Source organism: Onychostruthus taczanowskii, unplaced genomic scaffold (assembly GCF_017590055.1).
Source record: "Onychostruthus taczanowskii isolate IOZ18803 unplaced genomic scaffold, ASM1759005v1 scaffold77, whole genome shotgun sequence".
NCBI classification, from domain to species: domain Eukaryota; kingdom Metazoa; phylum Chordata; class Aves; order Passeriformes; family Passeridae; genus Onychostruthus; species Onychostruthus taczanowskii.
The window spans coordinates 4,435,852-4,454,784 of NW_024505561.1; the positions used below are offsets into that span (position 1 = coordinate 4,435,852).

Below are 18,933 nucleotides of genomic sequence, written 5' to 3' on the forward strand. Positions count from 1 at the left end.
GCCCGGGGCCGCGCCCGGGGCCGCCCCCATCCCCCCGGGGGTGCCGGGGGCGGCCGGGCCCGGGGCAGCGGGGGTGGGAACGGCAGCCGGGTTCCTGCTCTAGTGGACGGTGTCCCTGCCCACGGCAGGGCAGTTAGAATGAGGTCTTTGAGGTCCCTTCCGACCCAAACTATTCCGTGATTGCTCCCGTTACCAGAACGTTGTCCTTGCCCGTTTGTCCGCTTTGGTGCAGCTCCTGCCTGGAGGGTGACCTTGGGTCCTTCCCATTCGTGCGCCCAGCCATGGACCGAGCGGGCTCTTCAGGGCCACCGCGCCCCATTTCCCTCAGCGGGAGCCGGGGCCAAGGCGGGCTGGATCCACGGCCTCGGCTTTCCCGTTGTTTTAAGAGCATCCTGTGTCGCCTGCTCCATCGATGGCCCGGCGTAAATGGCGATGTGGGCAGAAGCGGGGCTGTCAGAGGCCCCCCAGCATCCCTTATCCTTGGGATATCCTTGGGCCCTGGGAGCCCCTGGGAGCCCGGGGGTCGCCGGGTCCCCGCGCTCCTGTGGTGGCAGTGCCTGGCTGAGGGAAGGCTGTGTAAGCAACCTATGTCCACTTGTCAAGGGCCCGAAATCGCCGGGTGCTTTCCCACAGGTGGGTGAATAGCTGGTCAGGAACAGCACGGATTTCGGGCGGGATGCTAGGAAAAGCTCTGCTTTAAATAGAGGATCCCCATACAGGTCAGCGTTGCAGGATCATACTCCGAGTGACAAGTGCCACGGAATCAAAGGCTCCGCCGCACCTTCCCTCTGGAGATGTGTGCAGGTTTCATGTCCAGCCTTCTGCCTGCAGGTGTGTGCCTGCCTGTTCCCGGTGGGCAGAGACTGACTTCTGCCAGAGGGAGTGATTGATGGGTCTGTGCTCATTTAAGGCAGGTTTTCAACAGCACTGCTAGAAGGAGAACACATTTTTTTTTAGTATTGATATTAGGAAGGCAATCAAGTGTTAATTCATTTCAATATCAATATTTAAAGCTTTAAATTCTCGCATTCTCTGCTGAGACCACGGCTCTGTAAATATTTTATAGCTGAGTGACAAAAGCCTTTGCGGTCTGTAAGACTGTAACGTAGATGTTACTGTGAACATGCAATATTGATGCTGGTGTTCTTGGGGAACCTCAGGGACAGCTGGAGTGCTTTGTGCTGTGCTAGAGGCGCAGTGAAGAGCCCCGTAAGTCCATGTCAGTCATTCCTGCCCAGGGTAATGTCCTGCCTAGCACCCAGGGTAATTTTTCCAGCCTGCCTCCTTCAGAGCACTTTTACAGCCAGTTTCTGGGGAAGATGCATGCACGTACATGCTTTTTTTCCCCCTTGTTTTCACCCCCTTTCCCCCATATTGCAGAATCATAACTGCTATGCCTTGCTATTTCTGGTCATGAAGAATTTTGAATATTCATACTGTGGAGGGAAGAGGAATCTACACAGTGTGAGGGCAGGGGTGATGACATTTATGTGTGCACAGCACCAGTTCAGGGCTGGGAGAGGAGGCTGCCTGCATGCCCCATGGCGAGGCTGCTCTCTTCCAGCTGTGGCTCAGAAGGGGCTTCCTTGGCTGATGCTGCCGTGGGTTGGGACATGGCTGCCAGGCATCACAACACTCTTGCATGATGCCCAGAAGATGTGATGGCCTCCCTGAGGTGGGATTTGACTGCTCCTTGTCATCAGTGCTGCTGTGGAGCCCAAGAGGTCACTGGGCAGGTAGAGACCACAGAATTTTGGGCTTCCAAGCAGTCAGAGACCAGAGCATGATGAGGCATGAGGAGTCTTTCCTCACTTTTGAGCTAGGCAGCCATGGGGCTGTGTGCACTTGGGAGAGAAAATACAGGGCTGACTTCAAATGTCAACAGTCAATGAACACGTTGATTGGATTTAATTAGCTCTTGTGTCCCACAGAGCTCTCTGCCATGCTGTTGGCTTGGGACCCTAATTAGACAGGTACCTCCAATGTGGTGTGGCTGCCTTTCCAGCTGCTGCCCTCCTCTCTTCATGTGCATGCTGCTGCCCCTGTGAGGCTGGGGGGAAGCAGAGCTGCCTGGAAAAGGTGGACCAGGTATTTGTGTTATTATCAAGTGGGTACCCAGAGCTGATTTTTCTTACTTGCCATGTTCCAGAGCCTTCTGGGCTCTCTCTGCCTGTGAAAGATTTTTGTATTGGAAAAAGTTAAAAAAACCCCTTCATCCAGCTCTTTTTAATGGCAAGTGCAGCTGTTTTTTCTGTTGTTCTCTCTTTGCTTGGTGATTCTGCTGTAAGAGAAGAGCCTTGCACATGTAAGCACGGTCAGCCGTCTGCCCTCAGCGAGCCAAGCGCGCGTTGGCCTCATCCACGCACGAGAGGGTTTTATTACATGTGTTCATTTGCCTGGCATATTCCGGGCAGATCCATACCCACATGCCTGTACTACATCAGTCAAAGGCAGCATCCACATCTCAGTGGAACGCTGCAGAGTGTGGAATATACAGTGTGGGCACGTAGAGCCTGTTGTGCCGAAGGGGCAGACGCCAGCATGCCTGCTAGGAACAAAGGAGCCTGACGAGTACTAACCCCGTGTCAGATCTTCTTCAGAGACTGTGACAATGGCATTTAAAATTTCTAGCGTTGGGAGTTTCTTTTCTCATCATCAGTTGCCATCTTCCCTCCCAGGAGTCCACCACTCCTGTGTCTTGTGTTTCAGGCTCCAAGTCTGCGTCTGCTTGGTAAATTAGTGAAGAAGTTGTTTTTCATGTATTGGACACTGGAGGGTGCTAATGCAATGGGAGCTGAAATTGTTCTAGCAAATTAAAGGGTTCCCTTTTGTTGTGAAATAGTTTTATTCTTTGTTGCAGGGTTTAAATGGAAAGACATGAATTGTGGTCCTTACCAGTAGCTGATCCTCTTCAGCATGTGTAGAGCTGTGACCAAGAATATCAATAAAGTGTTATGTCTGTGAGGGATTTCTTTCCTTAACCTCAATCAAAAAAAATCACTCATTTTATGTTCTACACATTTTTAAGTGTGTCTTTCGAGATTATGGCCTCGGGGTGAAAATTATTTGAAAGTGTGACTTTCTAGTGATAGAAACACTTTATCTGGCAGAATTGTTGAGCTGCATGTGCAGAGTCTGCTTTTCTACAAGGTCACTTTGGTTCACCAAAACGAATCTTGTTGTGTTGCTAGTGAGGTGAGAACCTGAGAGCAGCTCCCACTGGGGAGGGCGGGGACACCCTGAGCACCATTAATCAAGCCCCTGGCACTGTGATCCTGTCTCTGGGGGTGGACCTGGTGGAGCCTCAGTCTACCTTGCAACCAGCATCGCTGAGCTGTGTGCGAGGGCGTTCCATCACAGGGAATGCGTGTTGGATGGGGCGTTCCCTCAGCCATCACTGCTAGGCCAGGTGAAGCACGTTACGAAACTGAGCCTTAGCTCTGGTGTTTCAAATTCACTCAAACATTTTTGTCAGGTTAAAGTAACATTGAGAGGTCTCCAGCTTTCTGCTCAGCCAGGTCTCTGCTCTCCTTTGCCCTTGGCAGAAAGACACGGGGCCAATATAAGGTCTCTGTTGTGCACTCTGGCAACTCCACAGTTGGCATGAAGGACTGTGAAACTACTGCCTGAGCCAGTTTTCATCCTGGCAGCAGCAGAGGTATGATGAGGGATAATTAATGCTAATGAGAAGCAGGGTGCAAAGCTGAGCGTGTCCAGCTAATCGCCACTGGCACCTCAACTGGTCTGCTAAAGCTTGTGCTGTTCTGGACAGTCCTGTGTGGTCCTGTACCTGCCTTTGCAAACTCATTACCCAAATGAAAGCCAGTATTTGTAAAATGTGTGAGCAAACAGAGCTGGGTACAAATACATCTTCCTTAGGAGCCTTTCTTATTTGATATGCATGGCAAATGAGTTACTCCTCTGTCTCATTCCCTTTGCAAATGAATTGGGCTGTCCTGTCTTGTAAAATACTGTTATCTTGCTGTATTATATTGGTCAGGTTTTATTCTCTCCCAGGTGTTGAGGTTTGTTCACATGTGGTTCCATTTTTATTTCTTTTAAAAATATGCAGTTTTTTCTGAATTCCTCCTTGAACTGAAGATGTGTATGAGCACTGGAGAAAGAGCCTGTGGATGAGGAAACCAGAATCTCCTGTTCTGATACCCGTAGGGGCCTGCTGTTCATCTTGCAACCAGAAGCATGGCAAATTTCACAGGTGTTTATCAGAAGCAGCAGAAACATACACAGTTAAAAGTTTACACTTCTATTGCCAAGAGTTTTAGTAGCTTACCAGAATAGGGTTATAAAGGGATGTGAGCAGAAAAGCTTTTTAAAATCATTGTAATAAGTATTGGTACTGAAGAGCCTCTGCTTAAGAGTAGTCTAAGCGCACAGATGAAGTCTGAGCAGACAGAAGGAGATCTGGTTGACAGTATTGGTCTGGTTTAGCAGCTTTAAGAGAAGACTGTTTCTTCCATCACAGCTCCGTGCTTCTGAGCAGAGAGTCAGGGTATGGATCTTGGCGTTGTTTCCAGAACCAACGTGCTAGCTGTGGTGCCAAAAGATTTGAATAGTGCATTTTATGTAGATGGTGTCCTAACTTGGGAGTGGGAGACCTTTCTCCAGGAGAGAAGGTAATGGACCTTCCACCAAAGCTGTGTGTGTGATTGCATTGAGTTTAAACACTGCCAGCTGCAGGATGGCATCTTGAAGTCCAGTGCCACCCCTGCTCGGGGGTTCTGCATGGGAAAGGAGGGTGTGTGTTCCCTTGGTGGGGCTCAGTGCCTTCCATCGTTGAGCTTTCACACACTTGGGCAGTATTTCTTGGCTACTCATAAAGTCTGGGTGAGTGGGATCTCTGGAGTTTTTATATCTGTTGGGGAGATCGGGCTGCTGTACTTGAAGTCTCTTGTCTTAAGAACCATTCTGGCAGGTAAAAGCCCCTTGTTACTAAGAGCTTTGTAGAATTTCTGCTGATGCACCCCCATGTATCTCCTCCTGTCCTCTGCACATCATGTGAATTTCTGGTGGTGGTTTTTCCTGGACCCCTTTCTCACACTTCCCTGAATTCTGAACCTCCTTGTTTGGAAAGGGGAAACACTCAATTTGCCCTTATTTTGTCAGCTGGGCTGTGTGTGGAGGTGTTTCTCCAGCCACTGCCCTTTTATGCACTTCCCTCTTCCGCCCCACAAGGCTGAGGAGCACAGCAGGTCTGCAGAACTTCGACTGCAAGTGGGTCTGGAGGTCAGCTTGTGGTTACTTAGCCCCAGGATGCTGAACAAGTCTCCTTCATGTATTTTACCTTATTTTCTCGTCAGACCTATATTTACTTCTCAGGTCTCCCTGTGCCCTTTAAATCTCCCAGCATCACTGGTGTAAATAGGATTTGCCTGTCCCTGTCAAATGGGCATCTCTGTGGCTGCTTGCCCTGCCTTCTCTAGCTCTTTGTGGGACAGGGCTGTCCAGTTGTCATTGGCTGCGTGGCCAAACCTGCCTTCTTCTCTGCCTTTTTAATTAAAAAATGGTTGGCACCGGGGCTCTGCAGCAATGAAAGGAGAACGATGAAACTTTGAAGAATTTGGGGCATAAAGTTGATCTCTAAATTTTAATGTACTCATTGCACTTAAGCAGTTGATACATTTTATTATTGAGCATTCAGGTGACCTAATTTCCCTTAGTACTGTACATTTAGCTTTATACATCTGCACCTAATTTGTAAAAAAGGACTTAATGAGAAACTTCAAACAGTTTAAATGTCAATTACAAAGAAAGCGAGGTTTTAAAGTTCCAGTAATCTGTCCATATTGGTCATCGAAACATGATCCCAGGTGGATGTTAATTCAAGACAGATGGCATTCCAAAGGCACAATTACAAAGAGCTTATATATTTTCAACACTAACAAGCTGTCACGCTATGTTGTAGCTACACTTCCAGTACTGTACAAGCACAATTGCTGCTTTATCTGCTGTGGACTTGGTAATAAAGGGGTTTGATTCCCCACTCTTGATATTGTCAGTGGGATTTTTGCAGGGGTGAACCGGAGAGCGGGGTTAGTTAGTGTGAATATCTTTCATCTGCCCAGCCTGTTGGGTCGGGGGGTTGTGTTTGTTTCTGTGGTTTTTGTTAAGTTGGTGAAATGCTCTTCAAGGAAAGGAGAGGAAATGTTGAATATGGGCATAACAAGACTAGTTCATCGCAGCTATATTTCTATTTCCTGGCAACATTAATTAACTTCAGCCTTATCAGCTGCTGGTCAATAGCTATGATGATTTGTTAAAACCCCCAACATCCTGGATGTTTTCAGTTAAAAGTCATCTGAAAGCCTTTGGAGTAATGCACATATTACTTGGAAGACTTAAGTCCAAGGGATTAATAGTGGCTTGACTTGCAGTGGTGTAAATGGGCAGCAGCTTGGCTGCAGCCAGGCAGGAGTGCTACCCTGGGAAGAAGGCAGGTTGAATTATTTTCAGATTTCTGAAAATATTCCTAGGCCCAAAGGCAGAGGTGGAGGAGCAAGGTCAAGGACAAAGCAAGGTCAAAGGAGGATTTCCATTAGACTGAAGCATCAACATGTGGAGTAGTTGATCTGGTAGTAGATGCTCCTAGCCATGGCAGGGGGTTGGACTAGCTGACTTTCAAAGGACCCTTCCAGCTCAAACTATTCTATGCGGGAGATGGCAAGGTGTGTTGTAGAAGGACAATGTTTGGTATCTAGTTAGTAGTTGAGGTGGGCAGTGATCCGTGTAACTGAATGATGAAAGTTAATTTGGCATAATTTCCAGACTTTTTGTTTGTTTCTTGGAACCAGGTCACTAAAAAGCAAGACTTGCATGTCTAAGACTAGACGGTGTTTTAATAGGCTTTCAAAATTCTGTGCTGTTAGCAGCAAGATTAATAATGCTCCCCAGGAAGGTTTTTAAGCTCCTATGGGCACGTGTGTCCTCTAAGAGGTGCTGAGAATTAAGAGCTTATATTTCTGCTCGTTTATCTACCTTTCATTGGTAAGTGGAGAAGAAAGCAGGAAGGCTAAGATGTTCATCCTTGGAAGGCAGGAATTAAATGGTAAGCTTACACTCTTTAATTTTTGTTTTTCATTAATGAATGTTACAAATGGTTTTTTTTAAGAGCATCTTACCTGGCTTCCATTTTTCAAGGAGTTGTAGGTGCTATTTGAAATATGCAGCTCACCAACAAGTGAATTGGACTCTTGAGCCACACTTGAAACAAAATGCCAATTTTACCTGCAGTTTTACTAGGTTTCCTGGTTTATGCAGTGGCATTTGAATGGCCTCTAGTAATTATTTCTAGCAGGAAAAAATTCTAACAAAAATGAAAAACACAACTCAAAGCTCATTAGCACTGTATTTGGCATGCCATGAATCGTTAAATCTTTATATAAATGCAGAAGTAATTTGTAACAAACAAAATCCTTTCTTTTTTTGGAAAGACTTTCTTTTAACTTTTTGTTCATTCTGCTAAGGTGCAGTATGTTTTCCAAACACTGGATATTGTTACCAGAATAAGAGCAGAACCAAACAATGTTTTAATTAAATATTATCTATAATCCTTGAGTGTCAGATGTGCTTAGTTGTGATAAGTGAAAAATATTAGGTGCAAACAAAAAAAGACTAATAAATACTTAGATAGGGTCTTTTTAATCTATTTTTTTTAACCTAAATATGATGCTATTGTGTGTTGTTAAAAAAGACTAATAAATACTTAGATAGGGTATTTTAACCTAATTTTTTTAACCTAAATATGATGCTATTGTGTGTTGTTCTCAAGTGGTTTCCCCTTGGATTTTCTCAGTGCTTATCAGGGGAACATACTGAAGTCTTTTTATTTAGATCAGGCTTTGCTTTGAGAGTAACTAATTGTTCAAGTCCAAGTGGGAAACTTTCTTGCACCTGGAAAATCAGGAAAGCAAAAGATGTCCACATCCTTTCCCTAGTGGTTCTTCACCTGCGAATTTGAACTGCAGTGGTAGTAAAAGTTTTGTGGACCTCATTTTATGTGAGATCATTAAGCGACAGGAGAATTCAGAACTAGCTGCCCTTCATAATTCAGGACACTGAAAGGTGCCATTTATAAGCTCAAAGTGCCTGCAGGAAGGCAAAACAGGCTTGTAAAACCCATGCTCCAAACCCTGAAAGGGAACCAGTTTGTATCGCTGGTTGCAGCCTTGGAGTGGCAAAATTGCAAAGGTTTGGTTTAAAAAAATGGGAAAATGGGGAAACACCTGCCTTTAATATTTCATGAAATAACTTGAGTTTGCACACTTCTTGTGTTGATAACTCTTTTTTCCCAAAACATCCCAGGCAGTGATCCCAGTAAAACCTTAGCAGTTGAACTGCCCAGCTGTTGGACTTACTGTCTTCCCTGTTACAGCCCACTGTTTTGCTGAGCTGTTAATTTGGCTATAAAATAAGTCTGTCCTGACTTTTTAATAATATTTTGCAACTGGTGACCTTTGCCAGTGATATTGGCCAGGCATTTTGTAGGGAGAGCTCCTGCCTCCTTATTGCTTGAGAAGGAGTAGCAGCATGTACAACACTGGAAAGGGGGTGATATGGTGATATGCTGTTGTTACAACAACTCTGAACAGATGTAATCTGCAAAATTCACAATATGCTTTATGGATTTAGAAAGCCTGAAAGGCAGCCTAAAGAAACACTGAGCCCAATGTTTTTTTTCCCAGAGCAGGTACTGCTTTCCATACCTGCTCCCCTGTTAATCCTCAAATAAGAGCTGGAGCTGTTGTTTTAAAGTTCATGACCAAAAGGTAGCAATTGCTGCCTGGAATGAGCCATCCGTATCTGTAATCTGAAATGGCTGGGGCTGAACTCTTCCAGTCAGGCCAGAATAAGCCAACTATTCATGGCCACATTAATGTCCTGTGACTGAAGTTACCTGGGTGCCCATTTGCACCATCAGAGCCCAAATGCCAGTGGAGACAAGAGCTGACTGCACATCGAGTCTGCCTGCAGTGTCTTTGCTTTGTTAATCTGGATTAGTTCCACACCTGCCTGCTTATGCACACCTATTGCAGCAGCACCTGGCTGTGCAGTGTGGTATCCAGCCTGTCATCCCTCCTCAATGGATCACGTAGGAGCCAGTGCAACGGCTGCACTTTGGAAGCACATCAGTATTATTCCATTTTCTGTCGCTGCTTTTGTTGCCTGCATTGGCATGCTCAGGGCCCCAGACACTGCACTGAGCTCATTGTGACCCCCGGCCTTTGCGGAGCCGACTGCAGGACTCAAACCTTTGTAACCACTATTAAAAGGCAGCTATGTGACTGTTTATGTTACAGCCAGGTGCTTTGCTGCCTGTGGACGTGCTGTTACTCGACAAAATTTAGTATTTTTTAAATTTGTGATCCAAATGTGATTAATATACTTACCTCAGGACCTTACTCTGCGTAAATGGCTCGGCTGCCTTCAGCTACCGCTCAGATTTCTGTGGGGGATGCGAGTCAGGTTTTTCTGGCCCTCTGTAGGGATGTGTTCATGACAGCATTCCTGTTATTTCTCTATTTTCTTTGTGAAGGACATAAGGTTTCTAGATGGCATGTCAGTAATATATTTTAATGACATTTTTGGGGATTTTATTTTTCAGGTTCTCTAACTTGTAGTACATTTCTGAGTTCTGTGGGTTCCTTTATTGAGGCTTTTTATATGAATGCATGTTTTGTGGGCTTATTGCCTTAACCATTCACTTATTTTGTTAAATCTCTAGTGATACTAAAGCACTGAAGGTGCTTTGGGTTGGGTCAGCACCAAACAGCCACTTCAACATACTGGAAGTATAAAATCTGTTTTCTTACTGACTGTTTTTTTTGAGAAGTTGATCGATGTGAAAACCATTTAACAGTTGGGGTTTTTTTACTTTCTTGTTAAACTAAGCTACTGAGGAAATCTTCCTACTGCTACATGCTGCAATATGTCAGAAACACTGTTATGTTATAGTTGCATCATTATCTAAAGAAAAAATTGAGTGTGGGTTTGAAGTCGACAAGTGATGAAAGTAGCCCTGAGGTTGTCAATTAGAAAGCTAAGGCCTGGAACTGATAAGTTAATGGCCAGTCCCCTTCACACGCCCTGGCTTTGCTGCCTGCTCCCGCCTCACCCTGCAGCAGCTTTACTGCTTGGAACAGAAATAAAAGGCTCCCATTACTTTGTGTCCCAAAATCTATCTCACTGATCCTGGTCACTCAAAGTCTTGGCTGATTGTGTTCTCTGTATGGACAGATAGTTAAATGAGGAGAAAAGAGCTGTAGCAGATCAAAAATACAAACTCAAAATCATCCCTCGCTTTTTTAATTAATCAGTTTGTTCATTTTTGTTTAAATGTTGAACTGTGAACATGGTTTTTTCAGACTATCCTCTTGCAGTACGCACGGCAAATTTAGCAGCAGTGCATAATTTTAACTTCTACCCTCTGTTTGTTTGCAGGTTTTAAAACCTGAAACTTAATGGCAGGCAGTTGGAACCCATGTGTGCCTGCTAAAGGCAGAGGGCAACATGTGTGGTTTTTTGGGAAGGCAAATACTGGTTACCAAAGTTTATGATATAATGTAATATAATACAAAGGGTTTCTATTTTGCTTGGGCAGGAGGGAACTAATGTGTTGCCATTTCTCCTGGGAACACATGGGCTTAGATAAATAGATAAACCATGTCAAACAACAAACAGGACTTCCCCAGATTTGAATGATTCTTGGTGTGCTGTGTGGTGAGAACAACGGTAACTTTATGAAGAGAGTAGTATTAGAAGTAGATATAATTCCAACAGGCATTGTGCAAAACAAAACATGTAATTCATCTTCAGTTTTTGAAACTTCATGTACAGTGTAAGTTTTTAGGGCTTGTAAAAGTTTGCAGTTGGGCACCCCCTCTTCAGTCTGAGGTTTTTCTGTTATTGGCACTGTTTCAGCGGCAATGCAGAGCCAAGATTTTTTCCACATAGCCCTCTCTCAACCTAGAAGTGATAAACAATAATCATGAGTTTGAGAAGGTAGTTTAATTTTTAAGGACATGCAAGTTTTAGACCTTTCTGTAGTTTCACTGTAACCAGCAAACATCTGTTGAATAATAAAAAAATTGTAGTTGCTACTTACCTGACACAATCCACTGAAATGGTGCTCTGTGCAGGGACTGCTGCTATGGAGTCCCTCTCTCTTCCAAGCAGATTCAAACCATGGAGTAAATATTTTTCCAGCTTAATTCACAGGAAAAGAGATGTGACATTGTGTTAAACAACTCGGTGTGGGATGGTGTTTTCTCCTGATGTGCCAGCCCTGCCCAAGACCCATGGGGTTGAGCTTTTCAGTACTTCCCCACAGAAGCAGTGCAGAAGAGGTAGTACATGATTTTCCAAAGGCACATGTTCCTTCTGTGCCCTACTTTAACTTACTCCTTGAGATACATGTTTCACAGTACCCATAAATAACGAAAATATGCAATGACATTTTTAATTAGAGGCTTTGTTTTCTTACACATTGTGATGCTGGTGTTTCTAGAGCTGCAGGATAACCTCTTGTGGTGGCCTGCTGCAAGAGAGGCTATCTGAAGATGAAGAGCACTGTATCTAGAACCTGCCTGGTTCAGGTATCACATCTACCAGAAAGCATAATTCTGCAGTTTCTTCCTAAAATGATCCTTCCCTTGGATTGCAGTTTTTTATTTGTATGAATCTTCTCCAGTTTTTTTTTTTTTTTGAATGAAGTTCTGAAAGTTAATGGTGTTGGGTAAGAAAAGCTCCTATCTTTCTGCATTGTTCTTCTCTTACCCTCTTGCATACAATTTTACTCACCTGTCAGCCCAGCAGGGCTGTTGTGCAAGGTACATCCACATGCTGTAAGGAAGCCCGTCAGCCAAATTTGGTGGAGCCAGTAACTGCTCTACAAAAGGCAGACTGATTCCAAAAATCTCCATCTCTCTCAGTGGGTTGGGCCCTGCTCCTCTGGGATTTTTTTTCCTTCCCCTTTTGCTTCTGTTACTGGTTGTGTGTTTTCTCACTCATGACACTCTTTCAGCTTGAAGAGTCCCTCTCTTGCCATGTGTTTCTTTACTTTTGTCATGCTTCAAGCACATCCGTGTCTTTCAGTGTGGACAGTTTGACATTTGTGCTGTTTGCTTACCAGTCTGCACCAGTTGCTTCCACAGCACATGAAGCACAGCATGCTGAACAGGGCCCATCTTAGGGTAAAGGCTGTGGTACCTACAGGGAGGGTACAGGTTGAATTTGTTTTTGTCTCCCTTTCTCTACCTAAGGAGGAAGAATGTCATTTTAGGAGGAAAAGTTTCTTTTTTTTTTTTGTCTACAATGCTGGACATAAACTCTTGACTCTCGAGAAGTTTGGTTGCACTGGATCACGTCTGTCTGAAGGTAGGGAAGCCTGGCATCAGAGCTTTTGATGCTATAAACTTACTAAGGATAAAAATCAAAGGGGCTCCTTCCCACCTACATACTTTACCTTCTCTGCCAAAGAGAACCTGAGCAGTGCTTCCTTCCCTTTTGAGTGCTCTCAAGCCCCATTTCTCATTCATCTGGCCAGGTAAATGTAGGAAAGAAATGAAAATGACTTACCAAAGAGTGGTGTGGCATTTCCTAACATTTCTTTTCATTCCAGTAGAGAACCTTAAAATAGGGAAAATCTTGCCTAGATTCAGTAATTTGGAATGAAGAGAACCATGTCTTATACACAAACTTAAAAAAAAAAAAAAAAAAAAAAAAAAAGGAAGCCACAGTAACACAGTGCTTGCACAGGGACACATTCAGGGTGTGAAAGTTGACTTGGCATTTCCAGATTTGTAATTTCTAAGACAAAATTGTAGTGCACTGTGGTCTTTATGCAGTCACAGTGGATTTCCTTTGAGTATATCTGAAATGATAAAGAGCTCAGTTAAGTCAGCCTTTTCTTTAATGTCAGTATGATCATCTAAGACACGTGCCATTGGCAGCATGTTTTCTCACAGAAACTCAGCACTGGTGTTCCTGAACAACATAAACCAGAAAATGAATGTGCTCTCAAATGGCTACATTTCTTTGGGCATTTTTGCTTTGGGTATTTTTTATCAGCTTCTTTGACTGCTTTTGCCTGGAAAATGGTATATTAACCTGAAAACATGACCAACAAATGGCAGAATCTAAGAAACAAAAATAGACATGATAGTTTAGGTTTGGTATTGTAATCTGTGACTGTACAAAATGACATTGATTATGCAATGGTAATGGCAAAATTAAATGGTTTTGAACCTAAGCATATATTTGGTGGGGCAAACCAGCAACAGTTTGTGCCTTTCTGGTATTGCAGACTGCAAATATGTTGGGAGGCCTTGGCTTCAGAGACAGGAATTCTGACCCCTTGCAAGACTGATCTGTTGCAATGCCTGACAAGGTCTGCAGTGTGGAGAGTGGGGCCTGCAGGATGTCTTCACTCCACAACCATAAAGGGAATTAGTTTAGGAAAGAAAGACATTGAAAATTTTTAACACTTTAGACACTGCCAGATTCTTTTTCAGACCACTGCAGCCTGTTTACAACTGATAAAAAATTAAGTTCTGGCATCTTTATATAAAATCTATGAGATGTAGGTCTTGCTGCTTTCTGCCACCAGTAATGGTAATGATGGTATATTCCTCCATTAAAGAAAAAAATTCTGGAACTAAATGATAAGCAGAGAACTGAAATCAATTTGTGATCAAGAAATAAATAAGAAAAACAGTTTTCAAAAATTTATGCTGGGTCTATTTATTCCTAAAAATATGCCTAATAAAATTACAGCAAATCCTAAATTTACTGTAATGTGTTTGAATAATAATCTGCCACCCCCAACCAAACCAGAAACAGTGCTTCCAGGTTGTGGATCAAACCATTCAGCTGATGAAAATCAAAATCTAAACTCTGGAAGCCCAAAGTGTTTGAAGTATTGTGTTGGCTTTTGAGATCCATAGCCTCCTCTGCAAGTACCAAGAGAATATTTTCTTCAATATATTCAATTAGCTCAGTTAAATGACTAATTTATTCAAACTTGACCAATTGGGAGTTGAAGGAAGCATAAAAGCTTGTTCTTCTCTACCAATCTGTGAATAAAAGCTAATTATGAGAGGATTAGATTTGCTAATACTTCAATATTGGAGGCTATTAAGACCAAATACTAAATTGGTGCTAATTCTAGTTAATACTGAGTTATTTTAATAGATAAATTTTTTAATCTAATCAGAATCTTTTTACAAGTCCAGCCTCTCTCAGATTGCTATGCAAGCAATAAGCCATCTCATTGCGTTTTAAATTGTATTCCAGTTTTCATCCAAAGAAACATAAATCCTTAGTAAACACAAAGAGATCAACTAGTAAATAAGAATTGTGCCATACATAATTTTCTAATAAAAACAGTAAAATTAATCTGAAAAAAATGTATAATGAGGTATAGAAAAGTTTAAATATATATCAGCAGAGCTACTCTGTCCTTCTGGCTAGCAGTAAGAAGTGCCAAATTTAGTGTAAAAGCTATATTTAGTTACAAAGCAACATACTTTAGTGGTTACAAACTGAGAATTAACCTTTCTCCAAGAAAATAACTGAAACCTTTACATGGGAAAACATGCTTCAAATTAATTATCTAACTCAAGGTTTCCCATTTGGTAGTGTAGTTTATTTTTAAGAAAAGTGTCTTTAAAGATTTAATCCTGCTGAAAGTCATCAATAACTGAAATACCTGGAAGCAAATCTAAACATCAGTGCAAACTTGACATAAGGATTCAGAAATTCAGCCAAGAAAGCGATGTCAGGAAAATGTGAAGATACAATTTTTCAGACCTGTCCATAAACATTTGGTACACGGGACACCCCACAATGAAATTTAATTACCTCTTCTGCAGGTAGGATCACGAGAAACAACCTTGCTTCAGGCACCAGCAGAATGAGGTGGATGGAGGTCACGACAGAGCGTCCCGGTCATCACGCCTCTGCGGCAGAGACGCTGCCGAGTCCTGTGCCTTTGGTCCGTGGTGTCCCAAGCTCTGGGACAGAGCCACCATGGTTCCTCTCCATCTACTGGTCACTTTGGAAGCTGTTCTGTAAATGGCAATTTGCTTTGAAGAAACACTGCTTTCAGTTGCTGTTTAAAAATCTTTTTGGCAATTCTCCACCGTCAGAGTCCCCAGGTGGTGCTGAGTTTCTGAGAGGTGGTTCTTCTCCAGCAACTTACTTGACAGTGTGGCTGGATGACTCTTCCTCACCTCTTAGCCAAGGTGAATGACTGGAGCAGCACAGTGCAGTGCTTGGTGCAGTGCTGCCAGACCAAGAAGCAATCTCAGGGTGCTGCAGCACCCCGTTTGTGCACCTGCTGCTGTGTGCCTGGGTAGCTTTTTTATGTTTTGAGCTCTCATGGACATGGGTTCTTCATCTCCAGCAAGTCCATAAGACAGCTGTGTAACTTAGAAGTAGCACACTAATAAGTAGAAAAGGAATTTATGCTGGACATTTTGATGGGTACAATGGCCTGTTTCCCTCAGCTCCCCATTTTCCCCAAGGTTATTTCCCAAGGCAGCCCTGTATGTGTCCTGAGCCTCCAGGAGCCTCCTGCTGATCACTTCTGTTGCTGACAAGCCTGGGAGAGAATTGTTCTTAACTGGCCACCCAGCCTGGTGCTCTCTCCTTGGAGGCACAGCAATGCAGCAATGATGGGTGTTTAAGGGATGAAAAGCCCAGATGATCATGTTTACATCCCCAAAACTATTAAGATGAACAGGCTATGGGTTCATCCCAGCCTCTGTTCTTCTCTGCAGCCTCCCTTAGTGGGCTGCGGGATCCCCAGCCCTGCTTGGGCATTCACTGTGACAGCGATGGGGCTTTACATCTTTATTGAACTGTAACCGCCAGTGTAAAGGGCGCTGAGATAAAGGCTGTGTTACCTGCCCTGTGTGTCTGACGAGGCTCCAGATTTTTAAATATGCTATTTCTTTTCACCCCTTTCAAGCAAAAATCCAGATTTTGCCATCCCTTCCCCAAATACATCCACTATGAAATTTAGCACAGTGTTTAGATTTCTCTGGACCGATTTTCAGGACAACTTGGACCTTGATTTTTTTTCCTGTGATGTTTCTAAAACTGGCAGAAGAAGAACGTTTTTTTAAGCCTGCATATGCTGCCATGAGTATTTTAAAATAAAGATTTTTTTTTTTAATCTGTAAGCATGTTTAATGCTTGTATAAGGTGCCAGATTTTAATTACAGTTGGCATTTATAAGTGTGGTGCTGGCAATGGCAACCATATTGCTGAAAAAAGGCATAAATTTTGACACTGGCAATATGGGAACCCAGCATATGAGACTGTAAACCTCATTGCTTCCTGTTGTAATATGCTGCTTTAAGGGAAGGTCTTTTAACGGTTAATATTTAACTAGAACACTTAAGGTTTGATATAAAGTTGTTCTAATTTCAAACTATTTAGTAATTTAGGTTCTATCAAAGATCAGCTTAGGTAATAACTTTCTATTAAATAGCCTTTAAATAAGCATGCTTAAAGTAGGGAAAATAAGATGCTTCATTACAAGAAATGAGGTTGGCATCTACCAGGTTTTCCATTAAGTTCCAGGTCACAGACAAATAAAGGAAGTATGTTAGAAAAAAAAACCTTTTTAAAAATAATTAGGGAGATGTCTGTTTTGTTCACCAGATGGAAAATCAGTAGTTGTGGGTGGTCTGTGCTGGATGGGGCATCTCACAATTGGCAGAACTATGCCTTTAACTTTTAAAGTCCTGGGACAAAATGTGAAAGTAATTGACTGTTCCGAATGCTCTCTCTCTGGATACCTAATGTGCTTTTAAAACTAAGATTTGGTGAGTTTCTGACTTTTTTTTCCTACAAATGCTCAAGCTGTTGTGTCTAGTATTAGGCCAATTGGGTATATTTTTGGTAGCTGTTTAGTGGGGCTGTTGTCTTTTGTGTTTATGCCTGTGTGTGCCTGGACTTGCCTGCACACAACTGAAATGCCACAGCTTTACAATTAATTCTCCATTAACACAAGATGTTCATAATATTGTGGGTGTTTGCTGTGTTCAGGATATATATAACTGTTGGTTAACATCATTAGTTTCTTTCTTCTAGTTCATTCAATTTTAAGGAATTTAAATCTATCCACTTGCCAACACAATAAAGAAAACAAAGTTGCAATCTCATTTTCACAAAAAAGAAGAAAATTCCTGGTTTAAAATAATTCAGGCATTTGCAAAAGTATTAAAAATCCATAGTGTTCTTTTTTTTTATGTGAATAAATAAATCCAAATGTGCATGTGTGGACAGTATGTGTAAGATATGCATATTAAATACTGTCATTTATGAACATATTAGAATCTTCTTGGTGCAGTTTGTAACTTTGCTTGCTGTTTCAGGACTCATACTTTATAATTTCAGATTAATTTGAGAAAACAGTATTTTGAATGTGGAAGATGGGTTAGAAAATCCTTGTATTCACATTAAGAATAACAGATTTTATTATCTGCAGTGCCATAAGAATGTATTCTGTTCAGTGGTGACCTCTCAAAGAATGAGACAGAACCCATTTATGTCACAGGAGGCAATTGCTTTATATTTACCTTACTTTACAGACAATTTTTTGCAGTTATCTATATGAACGGTCACAGGGAATTGTATGTGTGTGTTATATCTATATTGTAGCTTGTGTTAAACCAATCCCCACACTTATTATGTAGAAGCATTCTTGAAGATAAGTGAGGCACTCAACTTAGTGCCTTCTTTGTAAAATCCCTTTTGCTATGCATGACATGTACTCTGTATTTTTTTCCTTGCAGTAAATTAAAAGCTTTTTTCTTTCCATGAATCTCCTTCCAAGAAAACACATACAGCCTAATAACACTCGCCTTGAGGACCGTGCATTGCCTCCACTACAAAGCCGTGTTTTCATTGAAGAGATAATTATAATATGGTTTAATGTTCTTGTCAACCCTGAAACACTGTCCCTAAAGAGTGTTATTCTGCTGGATGTCTTTTTGAAGAGAGCTGAATGTGGCTAAGAGAACATACACATAGCCACACACTTGTCTGATAAACCAGGACACATTTTTAACGCAATAAATGCTCTCTAAAAAGAATTACATGTTTTCTAAGGTGCTAATTCAGAACTGCATCCAGCACTGCTAAAAATACACAACATTTTCTTGAATTTATTTATTTTACTTTCTTCTCTCCCCATCCCCCATAATATTTATACACTTTAAATGCACATGAGAACATAAACTCACAATAATAACTAAAATGTTTTTAATGCGCTTTGAGGCGCAGACTTCAGATGAGTAAAAAAGCCCAAACTGGAACACAAATGGTTCTTCCCGGGCAACAAACGCTTGGCTGTTAATATGCTGCAATTTTCTGCTTTACTTAGTAAAAACAGCAATTACTTATTTGTTCCATATCCCCCCCAGCACAGATGCTCCTCAGTCTGTCCACGTTCGAGCACCAAGCGGGCTGCGTGCGCGGGGCCGCGCGTGCCTGCGCCGAGCGTGACGCGGGCCACGCTTGCTCCCCGCGCGCTGCACTGCTGGCAGCACTTCTTCATTTGCCACGGATGCTGCTTTGCCACCAGCCCGAGACAATGGTGTGCTGGAAGCGGCTGGGGCTAGGAAGGCCTTGCTTTGGGCTGTCTCCCCTGCTGAAGGCACATGTTTCCAGGTGCTTTGCCAAGCCGACCTTGCCGAAGCTGGACGGTCGCACCAGTTAAGGCTGAAGTGCAGCTGAAGAAATCTTTAACATCGTTTTCTCTGTCTTGTCTTTTGTGGAGGTCTGGTGGTTAGGAACGGTGTCTGGTGCTGCTAAAAGCAACGTAGTCGTAGTCTCCGAAGCAAAAAGGCTTTGAGGGAAATGGAATCACAGGGTGGGTGAAGGCAATGCAAGATTCCCCTTGGCTTC

At 42.7% G+C, this 18,933-nt stretch overlaps 2 protein-coding genes across 3 annotated transcripts in view; both read left to right on the forward strand.

Moving 5' to 3' along the window:
- The window catches only part of CLYBL (citramalyl-CoA lyase), a 167,102-nt gene that overhangs the window by 1,288 nt on the left and 146,881 nt on the right, over positions 1–18,933 (forward strand). The gene's annotated exons all lie outside the window — the stretch shown is intronic.
- On the forward strand, positions 60–17,883 carry LOC121346014. The gene is made up of 2 exons (XM_041423417.1): positions 60–633; positions 14,886–17,883. The coding sequence occupies exons 1-2, from the start codon at positions 282–284 to the stop codon at positions 15,263–15,265; spliced, it is 732 nt and encodes a 243-aa protein (XP_041279351.1). The 5' UTR covers positions 60–281; the 3' UTR covers positions 15,266–17,883.